The 21,850-nt window shown below is 41.0% G+C and overlaps 1 protein-coding gene across 2 annotated transcripts in view; it reads left to right on the top strand.

Annotated features, from left to right (window-relative positions):
* The first annotated feature begins 2,405 nt into the window (after positions 1–2,405).
* LOC121851450 (utrophin-like) overlaps positions 2,406–21,850 on the top strand; it is a 118,028-nt gene continuing 98,583 nt past the window's right edge. For both annotated transcript variants that reach the window (XM_042345305.1, XM_042345304.1), the window contains exons 1-3: positions 2,406–2,938; positions 12,654–12,826; positions 15,279–15,435. In XM_042345305.1, the coding sequence (XP_042201239.1) occupies positions 2,888–2,938; positions 12,654–12,826; positions 15,279–15,435 (381 nt within the window). In that variant the 5' untranslated portion in view covers positions 2,406–2,887. The remainder of the gene's footprint in view (positions 2,939–12,653; positions 12,827–15,278; positions 15,436–21,850) is intronic.

Raw genomic sequence — 21,850 nt, 5'->3', positions numbered from 1 at the left:
TTGCCAATAAATACCGTCACCACACAATTATCTATGAAGTTCTTTCACTCGGTGAGGCCCTTTGGGCATTGTAGGTGCTGTTAAAATGGAAAGATTATCGTGCTTATACTGTGAAATGACATTTATATCTCCACATAGCTTTTCCCCTAAGCTAAATTGGCGTGGGCGATCTGCAGATGTGAACATAGTGAAAAAGCTCCGCTTACCACTGCTCAAATGCTAGTTAGTTTTTAATGTTTGTTGCTGGCTGACTGATGGGTTTTTAGAAATATTAACAAATCTTAAGGCAGCTCCCCACTGGTCTTGTGGGTAAATGCACTGCCCTGGGCAGGACTGCGTCACGCATACTAGAAAGTCATGGTCGCTCAACTGCTGGCCTGTGTTGACTGACGTGGAGTCCGTAGCTCAGTAGTTAGAGCTCTTCAATTGCAATGAGAGGACCTGGTTTTGATTCCTGGCAGGGCAAAATGTTGGGCACGTTTCCTTACTCTCCACGCCTCTGTTTACCTAGAGGTAAGTAGGAAGCCAATTGGCCAATTAGCCAATTGGCGGATCGGTTTTCCGGGGGTAATAATTCCTTCAAAAACAAAAAAAAATTGGTCACTCAATCCACGGCCGTTTCTGGGACACTGTTGTGCGCAATTGGCTGCCGTGTTTCGCCCACAAAATATACAGTCAAGTCACTTTACAGTCAGAAGACGGTCAGGTGGGTGCTTCCTCTGGTCAAATAACCTGCCAACACTCGCTGTCAGAGATCGCACACGGCTGACACACTGGCCATACGGACCTGGAAGATCCCAGTTGATTCTCCACATTGAGTTTGTTAAGATCAGATAGGGTGACAGTTGGGCATTGCAGTTGGCTTTGGTTCCTTGGAGAAACTAAGAGAAATGTGAGGGCTGAGGAGAGGAGGAAATAATCGAGGGAAAAATAAAGTGTTCTGTTTGTTTTGTGTTGGCTACAAATCCGCAGAATGTGAGATTGCTTTCTTGAGGGAGCCAGGAGTGAGCTCCCAGAACTGCAGTGTGTCCCTCTTCAGTGTTAACTCAACGTTATCCGTCCTACAAATACTCCCCTTGATTCTTCTGGAGTTATTTTAATATTTATAGATTGTAACAATGAAGAAATCTGTTTGTTGGCAGTGATTGATTGGAGGAGGCAGGAGTCAGCAGTAACATTTAGCTGGAGAGCTGGGAGGGAGGAGGGGCAATTGGCTGGGATGGCATTCTGACGTGCATTAAGTGTCAAATGGCTCACGCTGGGGGAATTAAACGTTTACATTTCCAGCTTGAAGAATTATTAGCTGTCTTGATTTGTATTGGAGTGTAATTTTACAACTCCAGGACCTTGGTGGTTTCATCAAGTATTTAGGGTTTCTTGAAATCCTTTTTTNGAAGGCTTTCCTCCAAAGACCTTTATTACTGTTCCATTTTAAAGTTTGCAGGCTGGTTAATCTGCAGAGTTGCTCTTGCCTGCCATTTCTTCGGTTTCACGTCTACAACTTAATTCTCGGGTGGAAATGCTTGGCTCTGCAGTGTGTGTGTTCTGTGTGTCCTTCAATCCTGAGTACTGGGAAGCGAATGAAGTGATCGAGGGTATACAAGACCATATCCGTATGGATGAACTGAAGGTGCAATTAAACATCGCCAGCGGTGGGTGGGGGGAAACTAAGTAATAAATAATGCAACTCCTTGCAAGACACTTCCCAACTCCATCGAATTACACAAAATTTCACTGATGCATGGAGATAGAAACTGAGCAAACAAGATCTTGTTTGAATGCACAAAAAAATGCATTACTTGATTTTCGTTTGAAGGGGTTGGTATCAACAGTCAGTAGTCGAGGTGTTTTCACTTTGTGTTTTTGTTTCATTATTATTAAATCAGGGTCTGGACCTTTGCACATTTCTCCTGGACTGAAGTTCTGCCAAAAATGAGGCCTCAGGAAGTGGGAGTGTATTTGGCTTGAGAGAGGAGGTGGGGTAGGGGTGGGGGGGTGGGAGTATGCTGATTTAAAATAATAAACAGCAGCTGGAATAGAAGATTACTACAGACTGTCAGGGCGTTGGTTGAATGAGAGATCAGAGTTCCTAACCAGTGGAGGCACTGAAAGTAACCTGCAGTGGGAGGGAAAACGAGCTGAGGAGAGCTAATGGGTCACAGCTCTCTGAACCCTCAGCTTTCCCTCTTCCCTCAGGCTAGAGACAAAAAATAAATCTTAAACCTCGGAAACCAAGCTCGATCATTGGTGTATCAACACGTGCCTGCTTGCAACTGAGGAGCTCTTGTCCAATGCCTTGATACTGCCCTTTGAGTATCCCTTGGCTTTTGTCTGATCGATTCCTGCTGAGGCCTGCTTTTTGCTTTTGGACAGCAATTCCTTCAGCCTTCATCCCATGCAGCCACTTGTCAAACTCTTTTTCTCTGGCTCGCAAGCTGCCAACTTATAGTTACAATCGAGAGAATCAACCCTTTGATCAAGAGTGGCGTGTGTGAGCATAGAAGAAGCAGCATCTGGGCTGTGGCAACAGATCACCAGAGCGGTGGGGCATTAAAACAGAGTTTTTAAACTAAATATTAAGGAGGGGGAAAGGGAATACAAGACCCGAAAGGATGAATGCACTAAGGAAGCTGGCTGAGAACTGTAGAAGATTTCTCAGCATCTTGGATCGGGGTATCTTTGGAAAAGTTCTCTTGCATTGATGACGTTGGGAAGCTGCTAATATGTAAACTGGGACTGGATGGATTTGGTGTGTAAGAAAAGGCTTCGGACAGGCTAAAGCAGGAGGTTAATAGTCTGTTTGCAGATGTAAAACTGCAAAATAAGCAGCAGTAAATGGACCACCTTTTACAGGAAGATGTAGGCTGTGTCAAGGTGAGATGCAACGATGATTGGCCTGAACTTCAGCTTGCAGGAGTGGCTAAGACAATTTGAACAGGTATAGTCAAAGAAGTATTTTGCCTGATAGCTTCATTTATATACACCAAAAATGTGTACATTTCTGTTTGTATGTCTGTGTCTGTGTGAATTTGAGTGTGAGAGTGTATTGACATTTTGTATGAAATCACTAAGTAAATTTTGGTGTTGGAGCAATTGAGAACATTGGTGGGGGAATGGAGATTAAACCTGGAGTGTGTTAGTTGGAATGTTTACTTTGGCTGTGAGAACTGCTTACATCTTATCCCTGCTGTGCTTTAAAGATACCTCATGTTTTCCAATGCAAGCTCTGTAGGAAAGTGAAAGTTATTAAAAAAAACACTTTTAGCCACTGTTAATAGAAAACATAGCAGTGAGATGGCGAACATTATGTTTTTTTACCAAAAAAGTGAACATCTTTATTAAACCATTCTGTATTAACAATAATAATCATTGCATTTGTTATAGCATGTTTTTATGCCAAGAGAATGTCTCAAGGCGATTCACAGGATTTCCTGTAAAGTGTGTATTTTGTTGATAGCTCATTATGTGCACAGCAATATCCCACAAATAGCCATGAAATGAATGCCCAATTTTGACTAAGGAATAGATTCTCCATGAAAACTTCCACCACTTTTGTCTCTTGCCCATGAATAAAGTTCTTTACAAAGAGACACCAGTGACCAATTTTGGTGGTAAATTTGAAACCTTCTTAGCTCTGTTGCCCTCACAACAACAGCTTGCATTTATATAGCACCCTTTAGTAGGATAACATCGTGGAATGCTTCACAGTGACAGACTTGGATGCAAAGGGGGGGAGGAGGGCAATCATAGGTGTACAGTTTTACTCAGTTTTACTACAATTAGAATCAAATAAATGCTTTAAACTAATAACAAGATGGTGAGGTACAAAGTTTGCTCGCACACTTACACTGAGGGATGTAAAGATGCACAAGCCCGATAGGGGAAGGCTGCTCGAGTAATAGCTGCACAGCAACAGCAGGAATAGCAGTTTTTATATCAGTTCTGTCAATATTTTTGGTTTGATTATTATTGCACCTACTCCATGAATTATTCAGAATGTCTGCGTTTTAGCCTGAAGAGGTTGTAATTGCATTTACTGACGTGCCGCTGTGGTTTAATTGTTCCCTTGTCAGTTTCCTAAACGCAACCCTGAGAGTGTAGGTTCACAGTCGCCTGTGCGGTCAATACCCCTTTTCTGCAACAACCACTAAAGTGTTTTCATCATCTGAGTTTTTAAAAATTGGAATTATTAAAGTCAGATGATTTGTCTTGTTTACTAAAGATTTTAGTGTGTGTGTGTGAGTGAATGAGTGTCTTGGGGAGGGAGATTGAAACTGTTCTTCATTCAAAGCTGCCTTTTGATGCTGAATGATAAAGTGAATATAGTCTCATTCAGGAGGAACAATGTGCACTGCTTGTATATGAACCTGGACAAATACTGAACAAGAATGGACTGGCTGACATATGACCGATTAGGCAGGCTCAAGGCTACTGCTTGTTTTACTGATGTCTGTCTGGAATGGAGTGTGAGCTGAGAAGGGAGGGGTTGGGAGAGGGTCCTGCACAATTAGTATTGTATTGTGTAAGAATTACTTCATTGAGCCATTCTTTGCAGTGTTTCCTGTCCCTTTGCTATAGTTTCATAGGCACGGGTTGTCTGATTGATTGCTCTGAGTATAATTTTCATCATCTTGTTTCACTGCGAGGTGGAGGGAGGGTGGGTATCCCATTCCCAACCGATCCTGTTTTGGATATACCTTTTCCTATCTTTTTTCTCTCCTCCCCTTTCTCTCACACACAACTTGTGTGCATGCACCTTAGGTGCACACACCTGACTTACTGACACTCTCCAGTACAAGTGTACATACAGTAGTAAGCCAGATAGTCACACTATAGGCACGGTTGCAGATATGAAAACTGTTGGTAACCTTGGAGGTTGGGAATCATCTCTGATACCACCCAGCTAAAACAAATTCCATCGCAGGATGCTCACTTCCAGATTCTAGCCCGTTTGCAGGTAGTCGAACATGCAGATTTTCAGCAGGTGGATCCAGAGCATTCTACTGTATTGTGCATTAGCCTGGACAAGGAGTGTTAGCAGTATGATGTGAAGTCAAAACCTGTCCTCGTCTGGTGCCCATTCATTTCAATCAAGTGAATCACACTGTGCAGTGGGAAGAATGGCTGGTTTTCTTGTTCGTCTACCTCACCCAGGAGAGCTAAATTCAGTGTTGCTCTGGCTGAGATAAGCTGACTCAGCTCCAATTGTGGGGATTTCTTGTCTGTATGATTTATAATGCTCAGTGCCTTTATCCTCAAAGCATCAGGAGTTCTGCGTTTGGTTTAGGAAAAATGTTTTCTGTTTTGTCACAAGTTGGGTGGTTCGTAATTGTTTGTGTAGGAAAAAGATGACCTATTATCATGGATTTTCTGAGAGCGATAGTTATACTGTTGCCTAAATTAGGATGTTAAATTAACATATCAGTTACCCAAGCAAATAGTATATTCTAGTAGCAATTCAATATAGTGGGAATTGATGTTCTTTATTTCCTGTTGAGATTAGTTACCACAATTAAGGCAATAAGGCAATTAATGATTCTAACTGCCTTATAGATTCACCAATTTCTTTTAAATTAATGTTTAATGATTCAGAAATTACAACCAGCAAATCCCACATCTAAGAGTTTATGTTTGTGCGCCACATGCCGAGGAACTTGTTCCTAGATTGTTTGTCCCTAGACTCATAAATTTCCTTGATGGTGTCTCTGTTTTATGTGTTGCAAGTGCATGGCTGTGGTCTGGAGCATGGTGGCAATACACTTGCATACTTTACGTAGAGCTGTATTGCTCAGAATACCACTCCTGGGGAGTCCTTGGTACCGACTATTTGTCTTGAAATCTCACACATGAGCTTGTTTACTGCCTGGTCACGAGCTTCTGATTGTTTTGATTGGCGAGTGGGTGGAAAAGAGAGGATCTCTTGGGGCTCCAGCTCCATGGTGAGATGCCTGGTGAAGAGTGGAATTGAGTCAATTCTCTGGTGGACTCAATGATTTGATACCTGCACTTAGATCCACAAAGCACTGTTGATAATAATCCTTACATTTGGGATAGTGCCTTTCACATCAGGAGGCATCTCAAGCACTTCACATTTTATACCGTAAACTGTAGTGACTGTGTATTTGTAGACTCTGTTGATTGCCCAGGCTGCCTGGCTCAAAGTTGGGATTGCAGAGATGAGACATGACACTAAGATTCTTACCGTCTGTCACTTGCTAATCCTGAATCTTGCTTTAAACCTATTCAGTTCTGCAGTACCCAATTTTTAATCTGTGGGATTTCTATGCTAACGTCAAACATTTCTCCACGTTATCTTTGTTTCTCTCTTGGTCACCATGTCGAAACCTCTATGCTTTAGTGTCTCTGGTTCCAGCTGCTTGAGCTTTCTGCCAACGTGTTCTTGTGTTCTCTGGGCAGAGGCAAACAGGACATGTTCCTCACCTTGAGGGAGAGAGTGGACATCCAGAACTGACGAACAGAAGCTCGCAGACCTTCTATGACTTCTTGGCAGTTGCAGCTTGAGTCTGTTAAGCACGACAAGCGGTTTCTGCACATGTTCAATCCCAGCTAACCAAAACTTAAAAGCCCTTTCAATTACGGATTACAGATTTTTGAAGGATAAACTACATTTCCTCTCTTGGGGCGCACATGTTTTAGTTCAGTTTTGTTTTGCAGTTCTGTCCAGACTCGTCTTAGTGTTAGCTTACACTTGCACACTTGAAACCTCCAGGCCAGAAGCTGGGTTTCATTGCACTGCAACATAGGAGCTCCCACTTTAGAGGCAGGTTGCAGAACAGTTCCTAAACAGAAATGAAGATAACGTGGAGAAATGGTTGACAGTAGCATGGAAATCCCACAGATTCAAATTCTGCTTTTCTTTCCCCATCTCAGCTTCTCCAGTGATCAGCTCCGTAAAGGTCAAAAATCTCCATTTGATTTAATTCATTAAAAAAGGCATACCTTTCTACAAATGCCACATTGCTTCAGTCAGAAAATGCAGCGTTCTGCTGTTACGCTATTGCGCAAAGGCTAATCGGCTGTATTCTCGTGTGGCTCATGAGACCTTGGTATTTTTATGATGTATTGTATTAAATGTTCATTTTCTGTCCAGTTTCCAGTTCAGTATTCTCCGCCTTAGATGAATGCTTTTGATAAACCTTTCAAGGCCGTTGCTACTGTGGTCCGATTCTTTCCGTAGTTTGTGATAGGCTCTCAATTTTAGTCAGAATCTGGCTGTTTACTTGAATAAGCAATTTGTACAATTTGTCCATCTTTTACTACTTCTGTGTAAAAAGACAGGGAACCAGTTTCTCTTCAACAAGCTTCTCCTGACCTCTCCTGACTCCTTTTTACTGGGTTCTCCTCCTGCTCCCGCACCATCACATACAATATTTCTCAGGGCTCTGTCATCCCTTCTCTCCTATTTAATATTTATACACTCCTGCTTGGTAATGTCAGCCGCAGGCATGGGGTTAACTTTCACACGTATGCGGAAGACACCTATCTCTCTGCTTCCACCCTCAACTCCAGGACCACTGATGCCCTGACTGATTGCCTGTCTGACATCGAGTCCTGTTGTGGATCTTTCCATGTTGACGTCAATCACTTCAAATGAATGAAGTGCCCAGTCAAGGTTGATCCCACCACATCAACAAGCTGGATTCCCACATGGCAACAGAGCAGAATAATTCTGTCAGGTTAGAAAGGTGGACCCTCTGGTACCACCATGTCCAAATGACCATTGTTCATGTGTGTCAGTAGATTAATCGACCACCGGGGCCATGGGGGTAGAGAATCACAACCGAATTAAAACCCCACTCTCAGCTATAACCCTCGCTGTATTCCCTATTTGCCCCTCTTTTCCCCCATAGCTGTTTGTTTTCCAGCCCAGGAAAACTATGACAGTTCTGTTCCCAGCTGAAACCAGACTGATTTATTGATCCTAGGTCCTTCTGGTTTGTATGGCTGATTCCACACTGGCCTGTGTCATTACCCAGTTGGAAGCTTAGAGAACAGTGATTTTCTTTAAAAAAACAGTAAATCTGTTTTCTGTTTAGTCACAGTTAATGTGGTTATTGATTGTCCGTGTGTAAAAAAAAGATGACCTGATTATCATGGATTTTATATCTACAGATGTGCTGATGTGTGTAGTAGGCAATTAAATTAACATAGTACCTGAGAGGCAAGCAATACGTTATTGTAGCTACTTACGATATAGTGGGAGTTGGCATTCGTGATCCTATTAAATTTACATCTCAATTAAGGCAGCAGTGTTTTAATTCTTGTATCTGCTTGGCAAGAAGGAAAGACCCTTTAAAGATTTAATTAGATAGCAAACGGGTTTAGATCAAATTTAGTGGCATTTGACTATTAAGATTGAATTATTTTATTGTAATCGCTGTCATCCATTTTTTTTCCTTCCCCTTTCCTCAACTCTTCTAAAGCCATGGAATCGTGTGAGGGTTTAGTTCCACAGGTTCCAGCCACTCTCTGGCAATGTACCAATGTATGCCTTAGTGAGTATTAGGCTATTCAACCATGGGGACGACACCATAACTGACCAGCATCCCATCCACGTGTGGACTTTCCAGAAGAGGTCACTTGGTACTAGCAGGAAGCAGGAGCTCTACCTACTGAAACTAACTGTAGCATTACCATCCTGTCTGAGATAAACTAACTTCGGGTTCATCCAAGACTTAACCGTTCCCCCATTTTAATGTTGCATAAACATTGTAACATGCCGTTTAAAAGAAAAAATCTAAGGCAGGTAAACATTTTGATGATCCACTGGATGGTGTTAAGGCAGATGTTCTCCCAACACAGGAGCCCTCTTGTGATGCTGTGGTTTGACCAAGAAATGCTCAATGATAGGCTCAGAAATGGGGGAGTGATCCTCCCAGCTTCCCAACCGAAGAGTTAATTTGGGAAAGAGCAAAGATTGAAGCGGGAAATGAAAGTGCAACTAACAATTGGTTTTAAATCTACTTCCCCATTTGGGAGTTGAAATATATGACATTTTCTTGCAGATTCAAAGTGCTAATTATCCTTGAACCTATTAAGAAACAAAGCATCTCTCACCCCTTGGAATTAATAAAAGCCTCCATTGGCTTTCAAGATTGAAGTTATTTTATTGTTATTTTAATAATTTGGTCACTCAATCCACGACTGTTTGTTGGACACTGCTGTGTGCAATTGGCTGCCGTGTTTCACCCACAAAACATACAGTCAACTCACTTTACAATATATTCTGTGAAGCACTTTGAGACGTCTCAATAACATGATAAGGTACTCTATGCAAGAATTTATTCTGCTCTATTGCCATGTGGGAATCCAGCTTGTTGTTGTGGTGGGATCAATCTTGAGCAGGCACTCCATTCATTTCAAGTGATTGACGCCCACATAGTAAGATCAAAGTCACAATTAGATCGCAAATGATTTCCAGAATTTAATCTGGAATGAATATTTTCTTAAAACATGCATGTGTGTATTTTTTAAAAAGACGTGAAATAAAGACCATTAATATACATGTTTTATAAGAAAAGTTTTGATTAGAAGCCTGTATCAGATCTGCTGTTTACAGGTAAGAAGTCCACAGCTGCACGTTGCAGCCTGATTCTGCAGCCTGATTCTGTCCTTGTACAAAACTCGCTCGCTCACTTTGTCACTCCAGCTCATTTGTCACTCCAGCTGACTTGAACACGGAGTGAAAAGAGGCAGAACCAGCAGGATTGTGAAATTGATCGCCAAAATTTGACGTTAATTCTTCATGAAGCTGTTTTTGTTTTGATGTAATTAGGGAATCGATTACTGAACCACACTAAAAACTAGAATCCGAGTCTACTAAGTTAAGTGGGTAGATTAACCCACCAAGTGCCACCGTCAAGCCTGGCACATTGCCCTAGATATGAATTTGCATTTGCGTATCCCACTCCAGAGTTTCCACTTCAAATTAGGGCAACTTCCTACTGGGCAAACCTAGTGATTGCAGTGTTCCTTAATGAAAAAATATAGTGAAGACAAATTTGAACATTAAAAGAAATTTAAATGTTTTATTTTCTGCTAAGTTCTGTTCTTAATACTTCAACAAATAAAGGTTAATATCATCTTAATACAAATATTCTTGATGTTTGAATAGCTTTATAACTGCAATGTTGGAAATGTGGGGGGGATGGGGGGAGGGAGGCATTTCCAGTATCTAAATGCTTGTTGAACAAAATGTGAGTGAGTCACCCACATGTCTACTAAGGGTATTGGGGTATAGGGAAAAGGCGGGCAAGTGGTATTGAGTTACAGATCAGAAATGATTTAAGAGAATGGTGGAGCAGGCTCGAGGGGCTGATTCCTAAGTCACATACTGGAGTCTGTATAAGTGTTGGGTTAAATCAAAATATAAGCCTGGTTCAGTGTTTCACGAAATTCCACACAAAATGTTTGGGTTGATTTTGATCTTGGATACTCTCCACTGGTTTGGTGAGTTTGTCAGCAAGTGCACACTTTTTTTCCATTTCGGGGAAGGTGTCCTTATTTTCCCTCTTGCAGCTTATCTGCTTTGTTGAATTCTCATTTGTTGCCCAATGGTGCAGGCAATCTCCCCAAATGTACAGAGAAGGGTTTGACTGTGGTGAGTGCTCCCGATGCAGATCCCATTAAAGCTATTTGGCCGTGGTGCATACTGTACTAATAAAGCAAACTTGGTTAAAGCGAACATTTTTTTCTGAATATTTGTGCTAATCAAGGTACAAAAGTAGCCTTGAACTATTTCTTTATTCCCTTCCCTCCCAAAAAACCACATTGGAAAGGACGATGTGGAAAAGACAATGGCAGAATCTGACTTGTGGTCTACATCGATTCCCAAAGTTTTAAATACAGGGTGACCAAAAAGTCATGATAACTAACCTGTTATCTAAAACAAACCAAAAATAGCATTTCTTTAAGACGTGTTGTAATGTATTACGAATTCTTGGTCACCCTGTAGTTACACAGAATGATATGGCATGAAACCAGGCCATTCAGTGTGACTGGTCCATGTCACACTGAATAGCCTGGTTTCATGCCATATCATGTTGTATTTCACAAGAGCCGTCAACTCTCCTATTCCCTTCATCTATTCCTCTATTGTCTTATCTTTCACATGTGCAAGTTTTTGCTTAAATACATTGCTGTTTGCTTCAACCACAGCTTTGAATTTAATATGAATGATATGCATTGATGGATGTGCAGCAGACAGAACCACCTCCACCACCATTCTCAATGCACCAGCTACCAGGCAGTCAAGGCTGTGAGGGAGAGACCATTGTGCAGTGTCGGCTTTGAGAATGTGGGGCTGGATGTGGTGGGCTTTAAATGGTTGATTTATATGTGATTCTTTAGGAATCTCTTAATTTGGACCAAAAGTTAGATTATAGTGTGAAGAACGGCTCAAATGACGCATTTTTCTAACTCGTGCTGCACCTTAAATTATTGAGGGATTTATCATCTTTCTTTATAGTGGTGACACAAGTAAATTACCTCTTGCCTTATGCTTCCACAAAGACAATATTGTTGGCATTTTGCAGAGCAGAATGTCGAGGAGGTAATTTGAGAAACGCATGAGCTATCGTTCATGTGACAGTGTTTTCATTGTTTTCTGAAATGATTTTTAGAAATCCTGGATAGAGTTCGTAATTGGAAAATATTTTTAGATAAATTATGCATTAGCGAGAAAGCTGTGGAGTGCAGAATACCTTCCCGAAGCGTACAAACATTGTCTCTGTGCTGAAGAATCATGCATCTGCATTCACAGAAATCTTAACCGCTCATACTAAATCTTTTATTTCTTTTGATTATCATGTGGTATCTTGATGACTTTCACTCCTTTTGTATTACATTTTGAATAGGCTGCCAGGCCTGTGGTAAAATGTTGTGCCATTATTAATAGATGTGAAAATATGAAATTTATTGATACTGACACAATGTCCATGTTTCCCAGGGTCAACATCCCTCACCTTGAGCATCAAAAAGCTTGGTCTCCAGCACGGACATTTTCCTTGTGTTACTGTCAATTTACAATGTTTCAACAACACTGGGTGTGTGGGGATATAGCTGTAACCTTAACAACTGAGCCATTGTGTGAGCTCTGCTATATTGCTTATAAAATGTAACCATTGTGCTCATGGTGCTGCTGAGTATTAAGTAATTTGATTCAATAAAAGTGGATGTTGATGAGTTGATTCCGTTTGGTGTGTCCAAAATGAGAGGGCATAAATATAAGATAGCTAGAGTTAGATCTAATAGGGAGTTTAGGAGAAACCTTTCACCAGATGGTGGTGAGAATATGGAACTCACTACTGGAAGCTGTTGTTAAGCCAAAAGCATCAATGTATTGGAGAGAGAAGTTGATGTATACATGAGAGAGAAGGGAACAGGTGGGTATAGGAGTATAATTAGTGGATGGATTAGTTGTGCCAAATGACCACATGGATTAGTTGTGCCGAATGACCTGTTTCTGTGCTGTATCACACTATGCAATATTATCTAATTATCTGATTAAAGTGGTTGCAACTTGAAAAGCGCTATATCAAATGCAAGGATTATTATTATTATAGGCTCGATCACTTGAAGTGATGTATTCTGGAGAGTATAGATTATGATTGTGTTGACTTTGCCTTCATCAGGACATCCAGGCGGAGATTGATGCTCATAATGACATCTTCAAGAGCATTGACGGCAACAAACAGAAGATGGTGAAGGTTTTAGGAAGCTCGGAGGAAGCTGCCCTGCTTCAGCACCGACTTGATGACATGAACCAGCGCTGGAGTGAGCTGAAGGCCAAGTCTGTGAATATTAGGTCAGTTTAATGTGCTTCCGCAGGATGTTTTAGCGATGCATTGTAGATCTTTAAGCGAAGCACAGCTCGCTGTTATTATTGAAATGGAATGGCGTCTGCTGGATTATTTACAACCTAAGATAGATGGTAAGAACTGTATGAGCTGGAAAGAGCAGGTGGGACAAGAAATAAAATAGGAGAAAGGGTTTGCCAGTTCCTGTGGGACATGGCCGTAGTATTACCCCAGTTAATGTATAAAACCACTGTTAAGGTGCCCCCCCCCCATGAGCAGTGTGTTGGTGTACCCATTGTTGCTGTGCCACCCACTAGGAGGATATTTCTCACTGCACCCATGCTTATCTGGGGGTACTGTGCATGGAACATCAGTTGAAGTAGGCGAAGGGGGAAGGAGGTCTCTTCTGGGCTGTTCTGCTCATTCCTGTGGCTCTTGATTAAAAAGCAGTTGAGGTAGTGATCTGGCTGGCTTTTCTGCAGTTGCGGAATGTAACTCAGCAAGAGCAACTAATAATATAATTTGATGTAGTGCCTTATCACGTCATCTCAAAACGCTTCACAGGATATACTGTAAAGTAAATTTACTGCATTTTGTAGGCTGAAATGCGGAAGCCAGTTGTGCACAGCAGTGTCTCACAGACAGCCATGGAGTGAGTGACCAATTTTATTTGGGAATTGTTGGTCAGGACACTGGGAGAGAGACTCCATTCTCATTCAACTAGTGCCATGGGATCTTTAACATTCACCTGAACAGGCAGACTGGACCTCGGTTTAATATCTCATCCAAAGGATGCAAAAATTAAATGGGAATCAGTTACTCTGGAAAGGTCGTGTCTGTAAATGCGTTTTATCTCATTTGAGTGCCTTTTTAGAACCCATTGTATTGCTGAGCAAATGATAATTCAGAGATTTTTTCAATGGTGGATCCTACTGTAAGAAGACCCATCAACCTAACATGGTTGCAGTAATCATTTCTTTCCTGCCCCCCCCACCCCTATATATAATCTATTATTCTCATTAACATGCCTCTGATTTTTTTTTGCTGTAGCTGGGAAATTTATAGATGCTTGTAACGCGAATAGCTTCATTCAGAATTGGTTTACATTAATTGCCCACTTAAAAACTTTCATTGTCATTGCATTATCATAATGGTGTACGTGCACCCTTTGGGGCTAGTATAATTTGTTTTATTGATGCTGCCTCAGTATTAGTATATATATATACATATATATACACACACTCTTTTAAGTACAGCCAATTCTTGTGCATTGATGGGTTCTGCTCAGTGAAATAACAATGCATCTTGCCTAGTATCTGCAAATTGAGTATACACCTGATTAGTGTGAAATGTATGGCATTGGGATATATGTCAAATTCAGCTTTACGAGATGTCACAGCAGTGATGTGGTTTGCAGCTTAATTGATACCAGCTCCAGTCCCTGTCAAGATTAAATATTCAAACTCAGACCCATGTAGAGCATTTGCTCATTAAAATATATATTTTAAAATGTGCACGTTTTGCTGCAGATGTTTATTTTTCAAGCATCTACTTGCACTCAAACTTTATGTGCAGCAGAAATGACCTCCCTTGCCAAACAAATATGTTGCTGTCAGGTTGCATTAGCTGCCTGATATTACAACATTTATGTTGTTATCTATCTGCTTGTACCCGTGAAGGGAAAAAGTATTGAAAAGGAATTAAAAATGTGTGGACAAAGGTACTCAGGATAACAGAAGCTTTAACTTTTGAAACAAATCTTTGGGAGTGTTTTTTTTCCTTGCTTCCACTTTTCTCTCCAATTGATGGCACTGATTCATGCTGGGGTCTGTCCATATTTGTACAATTCACTCTACCATTCTGTACCTTGGGGAAGATAAGCCACTGGGTTTCAGCAGTTTGAGACCATATGAGAAAGCGGCATCAAACCTAAGTCGGTCCTGTCTCTGCTTATATACAGGAATTTACCAGCCAGAATAACTGGATATTGATCGGGAGCAGAACCCCCATCTGAATATTACTTTACCCCCTCCTCTTATTATTCTGCAAAAAAATTATTTTAACATCTCTGCTGACTCCGTACAGACCAAGATTCGTGCCTGGGATTTTTTGTTCTGTACGGTTCTGTATAACTGGGAAGTGAATTCCTTCAAAAGAATAACACTAATAATTGGTCACTCAATCCATGACTGTTTGGATGCTGCGTTTCACCCACAAAATATCCAGTCAAATCCCTTTATAGTATATTCTGTGAAGTGCTTTGAGACAACTCGAAGATGTGAAAAGGCGCTATATCAAATGAGCCAGTGGAGGGGGTGGCTACCAGGATCCTACTTGTAATTTCTTTCATAAATCACATTTCACTGGCCTCTATTTCTCAGCAGCTGGAATGAAGTAAGAACGATTCAATTGGTTTACAATGAGAATATTTGACGCCGCACGTTTCCTGGTTTGTTGCAGGAGCCATTTGGAGGCGAGTGCAGAACGATGGAACAGGTTACTGGCATCCCTTGAAGAACTGAGCAAGTGGCTAAATCTGAAAGATGAGACGCTGGCAAAGCAGATGCCTATTGGGGAAGATGTTCAGGCTCTCCTGCAGCAGCACGACCACTGCCGGGTAAGCCGAACAGCACTCAACATTTCTATAAAGAGACTTTACAGGAGTGGGCAGTACATTGCAATCAGTGACAGAAACTCTTTTCTTCTTTCTCTACCATTCCTCCCCCTTTGCAAACAACAGCAACAAATAATTGCATTTATATAGCAGCTTTCACATCAGGATGACGTACCAAGGCACTGATCAGTCGTGGGTTTGCACCCAAACCGGGGGTTTGAATCGAGAGGGGGCTGGGGTTGGAAGGCTGACTGAAGGTACAGTCAAAGAGGAAGGTGTTGAGATGGGCCTTGAAGGAAGCAAAGGAGGAGGCAAGGCGTAGGTGCTCTGGGATGGAGTTCCACTTTATCTCTTTTTAAGTTTCCATAAATTCACTGATGGATATTCAGCCCCAGTACATTATGCATTGACAAGCAGTTAAAACAGACAATAAGGTGGTTCATACCATTTCCACAATTGTTAATGGGAGAAGTGGAACTTCTGCCTAAGTGGATTATTCACAGACATTCTTATTTTTCTGGATTCTGTTCATCTTTTTTTCATCTGACTGTTCCCTGGAACAATCCTATAAGAACTTTGGCAAATTTTATTTTTATTTTTTGGAAGATGAAATCAACAGTCTGCTACATTCCCTTCATATGGTAATCGAATCACTTGCTAAAAATTACAGGCGAAATGGAGAAGCTGCCAAGAGCATGATAGCACTCCATTGCTCCAACCACACCATTGCTCCCCTGCATACACACACACACACACACACACACACGATCACTTGAAGAAATCATGAGCATATATTTTTATCTGACAACGGCCGAAACTACACACAGTCTAAGTTGAAAACCTCCCCTTTTTCTTTTGTTAGCTGAGGAGTTAATGATGCACTGGTCCTGGGACCAATGGTCCTTTGGTTCTGTGATGTGCTGTAAACCTTACTTCCTCTTAGATACATCAATTATAGAGTCCTTGCTAATCTCTCAAATATGTTGGTATAATATTGTCTGTATTGTTTGACAAGATGTCCACATGTATGGCCATTCTCCTGTACTCCTGTTTGTGGAGTCCTGTGGCTCAGTGGTTAGAGCACTCGCTTTGCAAGCGAGAGACCTGAGTTCAATTCCAGGCAGGGCGAAACCTTGGGCAAGTTTCCTTACTCCACACGCCTAATAATAATCCCTCCAAAAACCAAAAACAATAATAAATTGGTCATTTTCAATCTACGACTGTTTGTGGGACATTGCTGTGCGCAATTGGCTGCCGCGTTCGCCCACAAATATACAGTCAATTCACTTTACAGTGTGTTCTGTGAAGCGCTTTGGGACGTCCTCCTGACGTGAAAAGCGCTATATCAAATGCAAGGATTATTATTATTATTATTATTATTACTCTTTCGTGTGTGTTTTACCAAAATAAACCCAAGTATAAATTTGCCCGGCTTGTTCAATCAAAAAGTCCAGTTTAACAATTGCATGATCCTGACTAATGGTAAATTAGAGTAGTTCAAGGAATGCTTTGGAAATACTTACTAATGGTGAAATTATTGATTTAAAAGGGTTTATTCTTCCTCCATTAAATCAGTTTTCCATTCCCTTCTCAAATCATCACCCTTGTGTGTGTTTGTAGCAGTGAATTTGTAAAAAAAAATGTTTTTGTATGTGATTCTGCTTTTTCTCCCCTTTCTATTTTCCTTTGTATTTTGCAATTATGTCTCTAACTCGTTGCTCAGGTCAGTGAAATCCAATTATATTATGAGGTTTTCGCCTTCCCATTCTCTAAAATTAGCTGATACTCCAAATGCCAGCATCTAAGTGGTGCACTAGGAGGTTAGGTTCACTACCCTGATTCCACGTTTAATGTGCTCAGTCCTAAACTAGCTCCACGGACTTGCAGTCTCCTTTTCCAAGTGCCCTTTTTCACTTTGTCTCGAGAAGTTGCTCACCATCCCCAGAGCCCCTTAATCTGTTCATACACTTCCAAAATGGTTTTCATTGCTTTATCCCAGAAGGTCTACAGTGGATCCCAATTATTATCTCTTGACTGTTTTACAGTCCATTTTCCATCTGAATTCCCTCTGAGGATATGTCTGTCCTTTCCATAGATCCTCCCTCCCTGAACCTCTCTCGCTTTGTCTCATCATTGCTTAACCTTGTGCTGTCCTTGATAAACATTATGAATCTTGTTACATGAAACCCACATTTATCCTCAGAGTTTTAACCGACTGTCAATTACAGCTTTTTTTTATTTTTTGCTGTGTTTTCCCACCCTCTTTTCCTAATGTCCCTTGTAATTAAAATCGCCTTTCTACTTCTCTCCCTGCCCCAAAAACTTCTTAAAGATTGTATCTCTTTGTCCATGTCTTTGGCAACACTTAAATTCTCCCACTTCATACTCCTTAATGTTCTGTGAAGCACTCTCAGATGTTCGACCTACATAAAGTTTAATAAGTTGTTACAGAAAAACATTCTCTGTTTTGAATACTCTATTGTAAAAAGTTCTGATTCCAGTTTTATATTTCTTTCTGTTACTCTCTTCCCTTATTTGGGTTTTGGAGTACTCTGATTGACTTTGTCTTTCAATCAGCATGTGATTCTACTGTAGATGTGTTACATGGGAGATGCAAGGAAATTGGGTTGCTTCTGCCTCGAAATGTTGATGGGAAAAGTTCAAGGCTAGTTAGAAAAGAACAGGGTTTGGTGACGTGATAAAATGAGCAGAAATATGAGGACCGCATGCCATCCTTTTGTATAGGCACAGGGAAGAATGGAGCCTGCTGTTCACTACTATTCGGACCAGAAAAGGCACCTATGCTCAACACAGCTTAACTTTCAAATTCTTCCAACACTGCACTCTTAAACACTTGAGACCTGTTCTGCAGCTTGGCATATCATCATTTTCTCATATCTCCTAAACTCACTCACTCATTCCTCTTCAGCTCTTCTGAATGTCTCTTACAGTCATTAAAAAAAGGGCACACTCTGTCCCTATTCTTTCGCAGCAGCTCCAAACCAGCTATGCAATCTTTACCTCCCTTCCAATTCATCAGTGCAAGACGACTTGTTTCAGCTGTAACACAGTGACAGAGTACATTGATGTACGAACATGTTGTGCTCCAAGATAGTAAGATGGAAATTTGTGTCCCTTGATTCCACAACCAGTGGTTTCTTAATCTCTTGGCTGTCAGTGAGGGACAAATCAAAGGATATCTTACTTGCGGACTGTTGTGCATGTCCTGATGGTTGGCTTAAGTGCAACACCACTCGAGGGGTTTGGGTTGTGTTCATGCTGAATGTCTGTCACTGTGTTCATTTTCCACATACAATTCTGCAACCTCCCGGACCACCAACACTAGGACTGTTCACCACTCGCCTACTGAGTTATCCCCGTCATCTCTTCCTGAACCTTTCTTACTGCCCTGCTGTAGTACTCTGCCTCCTGCCCAGTTGCATTCTTCTTTGAAATCAGCTATCTTACTTTACTGTATAGTACTAATTCCTTCTCTTACTCTTCATCCTCTCTCGTGCGCTCGCTCACTTGTCCTCATCCTCTTTCGCTCTCTCGAGTAAGGACAGTTGCATTCGGTTATACACCTTCCACTCTTCCCCCCACACCATAGCTGCCCAGGTGCTTGGTATTCGTGCTCTCAGCTCACTTATGTGAAGAATACCCACATAGGCATGGCCATGACACAGACAACAGGAGGGGAGGTGGAGAGAACATAGGCCAAAATGTCGTGCATCTTATCAAAGATCTGTGTTTTTCTAAGATATTTTCCTTCAACTCAATTACCTTTGATGACTAAGTGGGTCATGAAGTTTGTATCTGTTTAAAAATAAAAAATATCATTTAGTGCCCGCTTCTGATATGATGCAGAAGATCATCATGCAGGAGGATGTTGATCCTTTTAAAATCAGAACCCATCAGTTGATAAAACTTCACAAAAGTGATAACATCAGTGGAAAAGATGAGTGGAAATACCAAGAGTGCCTTTCTGCAAGCCTTGGCTGGCTTCTGCCTTGTTTGTCTGCCTGATTGTTTTGACGTTTTTTTTTGCTTTTAGCAGATTTTAAGCTATCTTGTGTGTGAGTAGATGATGCGCAGCGTAGTATACCGTTAGGGAACATATTTCATCTCTCCAACTAACAGGTTGGATTGTGAGCACGCAGAAGCATTAGGTTTCCTTGCTGTTCCGCGCCAGGCTGTCTGTCTGTGTCATGTTCATCCAGAAGTCTCTTTACTCTGGGGCTCTCTGTATCAAAGCTTTCTGGCTGGAACGATTGTTTCTTCATTGATTCAAAAGAGTATGAAGGTGATTGAACTTCTGCTATGTTCATATGGTTTTATACGTCCCGCTTCACTTTGGATTGGGGCTGTTTTTAAAACAAAAACTAAATCCTGGTTGTTTTTATTTAATGTTGAAGGGCTATGGGTGAGATGGTCTCTTTTAATAACTTTAAATTGCTCCCTTAATGGATCAACAAAAATAGGGATCATTGCCCAGAACTGTTTGATTTGCACCTCGTATAATTACACCTCAAGGGCAAGTTGAACTATTCCTCCAATTGGTGGGACCTGGGCTCCAGCCTGGTTCATGCTGGCTCAGCTCTGATCTGTGTTCAGTCCTTCATGTTCAAGCATGGCCAAATTCTTGGGAATTCACTACCACTACAGAGGGTTTGAAATGCAATGCAAAATTCCTGCACTTCAATCTGTCTCGCACCTTGAAAAAATGCTTTGTTGTGTATCGGGTGGGGGGGCAGCCCTGATGGTGGTGTGAGCTGAGCTTATGGAACTGAGCTAACATAAAGAGGCAGGAGGCTGGCAACCAAGAGCAGAGAGCATATAACACTCGGGAGCAAATTAGAGAAAAAAAATTGGGATGCCCTATATTTATTTATATATGTATATAAAAGAAAATTGGCACATCACAGAACTAAACCTATCTTGTGTTCGCACAGCTAAGAAGTACAAAACAGTGTCTTTATTATAACTTTAAGGCAAGTTCAAAAGCATCCTCCCTTCGACTTGACACTTGTCTCCTCTGGAAAATGTTCACTTGGAAACCTCCCCGCTTGTTCGTTCTGTTTGACTAAAAGGTTGCTTCATCAGAATCAAATCAGACTTTACGTGCAATTTCCTCTCCCACTCGGTTTTGCTTTTATGAAAGGGGCCTTTGGTGCATTAGCTCGTGTGACTTTAAACATTCTGCGCCAGGAATGTCTGGACAATTAACATGCGCTGTCACAAAACCTCATAAAGAACTCTCTTGCTCTCATTTTTTTATTCAACTACAAAATATACAGTCACCAAACTTTACAGTATATCCTCTGAAGCACTTTGAGAACCATCCTGTAGAAAACCTATATCCTATGTAAAGATAATTTAGATAATATATTATTTTGCTCTTCTAGTTTGAGGCATTCTTTGTGTGGAATAAAGCCATTCTGGAGTCCCATGAAGAGTCCTGTAGCTCAGTGGTTAGAGCACTTGCCTCGCAAGCGAGAGACTTGGGTTATATTCCCGGCAGGGCAAAATGTTGGGCAAGTTTCCTTACTCCACACATCTCTGTTTATCCAGCAGTAAGTAGGAACCCGGTTGTTAGTTGATTGCCACTTTTCCAGGGATAATAATCCTTAAAAGTAACAATAATAATTTGGTCATTCAATCCACGACTGTTTGTGGGACACTGCTATGTGCAATTGGCTACCACTTTTCACCTACAAATATACAGTCAATTCACTTTATAATCTGTGAAGCGCTTTGAGACATCTAGAAGCTATGAATAGCGCTATGTAAAAGGCAAGGATTATTATTCTCCATTTTGTATCAGGCTTTAATGGTTCACAGGTTATTTTGAAGTTGCAAGACATTTTCTTGCCTTTCTGGCATCTTGTGACATTTTGTCTACTTTTTTCAATCGTCTTCAGTCTTCTTAGCCGTCTCCTTTTTTAATTGGAAAGAAATTAGAATAAATCAATTACATTATAGTTTGGAAACAGGAATTAGAATTCAATATTAAGAGCTTGCTCTATAAACCCGTTGTTTAAGAATTAACTAAAAACAAGACGCATAAAATGTCCTGGATGCGGTGGAATGAAATATTTAGTTTTTTTGATATTTACAAAACAAAGTGCACCTTTGAGAAAAGCAAATGGGAAATGTTAATGTGTGAGCAGAACATAATAAAACGGTTTGGAGCAAAGCTAGGTAGCTTTGCCTTGGCGCTCTTTATTTTTTAACCGACCAAAGTTCGTAACCCATTTGATCAGGTCTATTTGCATTTATCAGTCATGTTATTAAGAGAAGAACTTGATACCTTACAGCTACAGTTTGCTTGGAGATGGTCCAAATCTGCACATTCCAGTCTGATTAATGATCTGTAATATAACACAATTTATATAGCGCCTTTCACGTCTGGAGGATG

This window comes from Callorhinchus milii, unplaced genomic scaffold (assembly GCF_018977255.1).
Source record: "Callorhinchus milii isolate IMCB2004 unplaced genomic scaffold, IMCB_Cmil_1.0 Scaffold39, whole genome shotgun sequence".
Classification (NCBI taxonomy): Eukaryota; Metazoa; Chordata; class Chondrichthyes; order Chimaeriformes; family Callorhinchidae; genus Callorhinchus; species Callorhinchus milii.
Note: the sequence above shows the minus strand (reverse complement) of the source record. Positions and strands in the feature narration are given on the sequence as shown.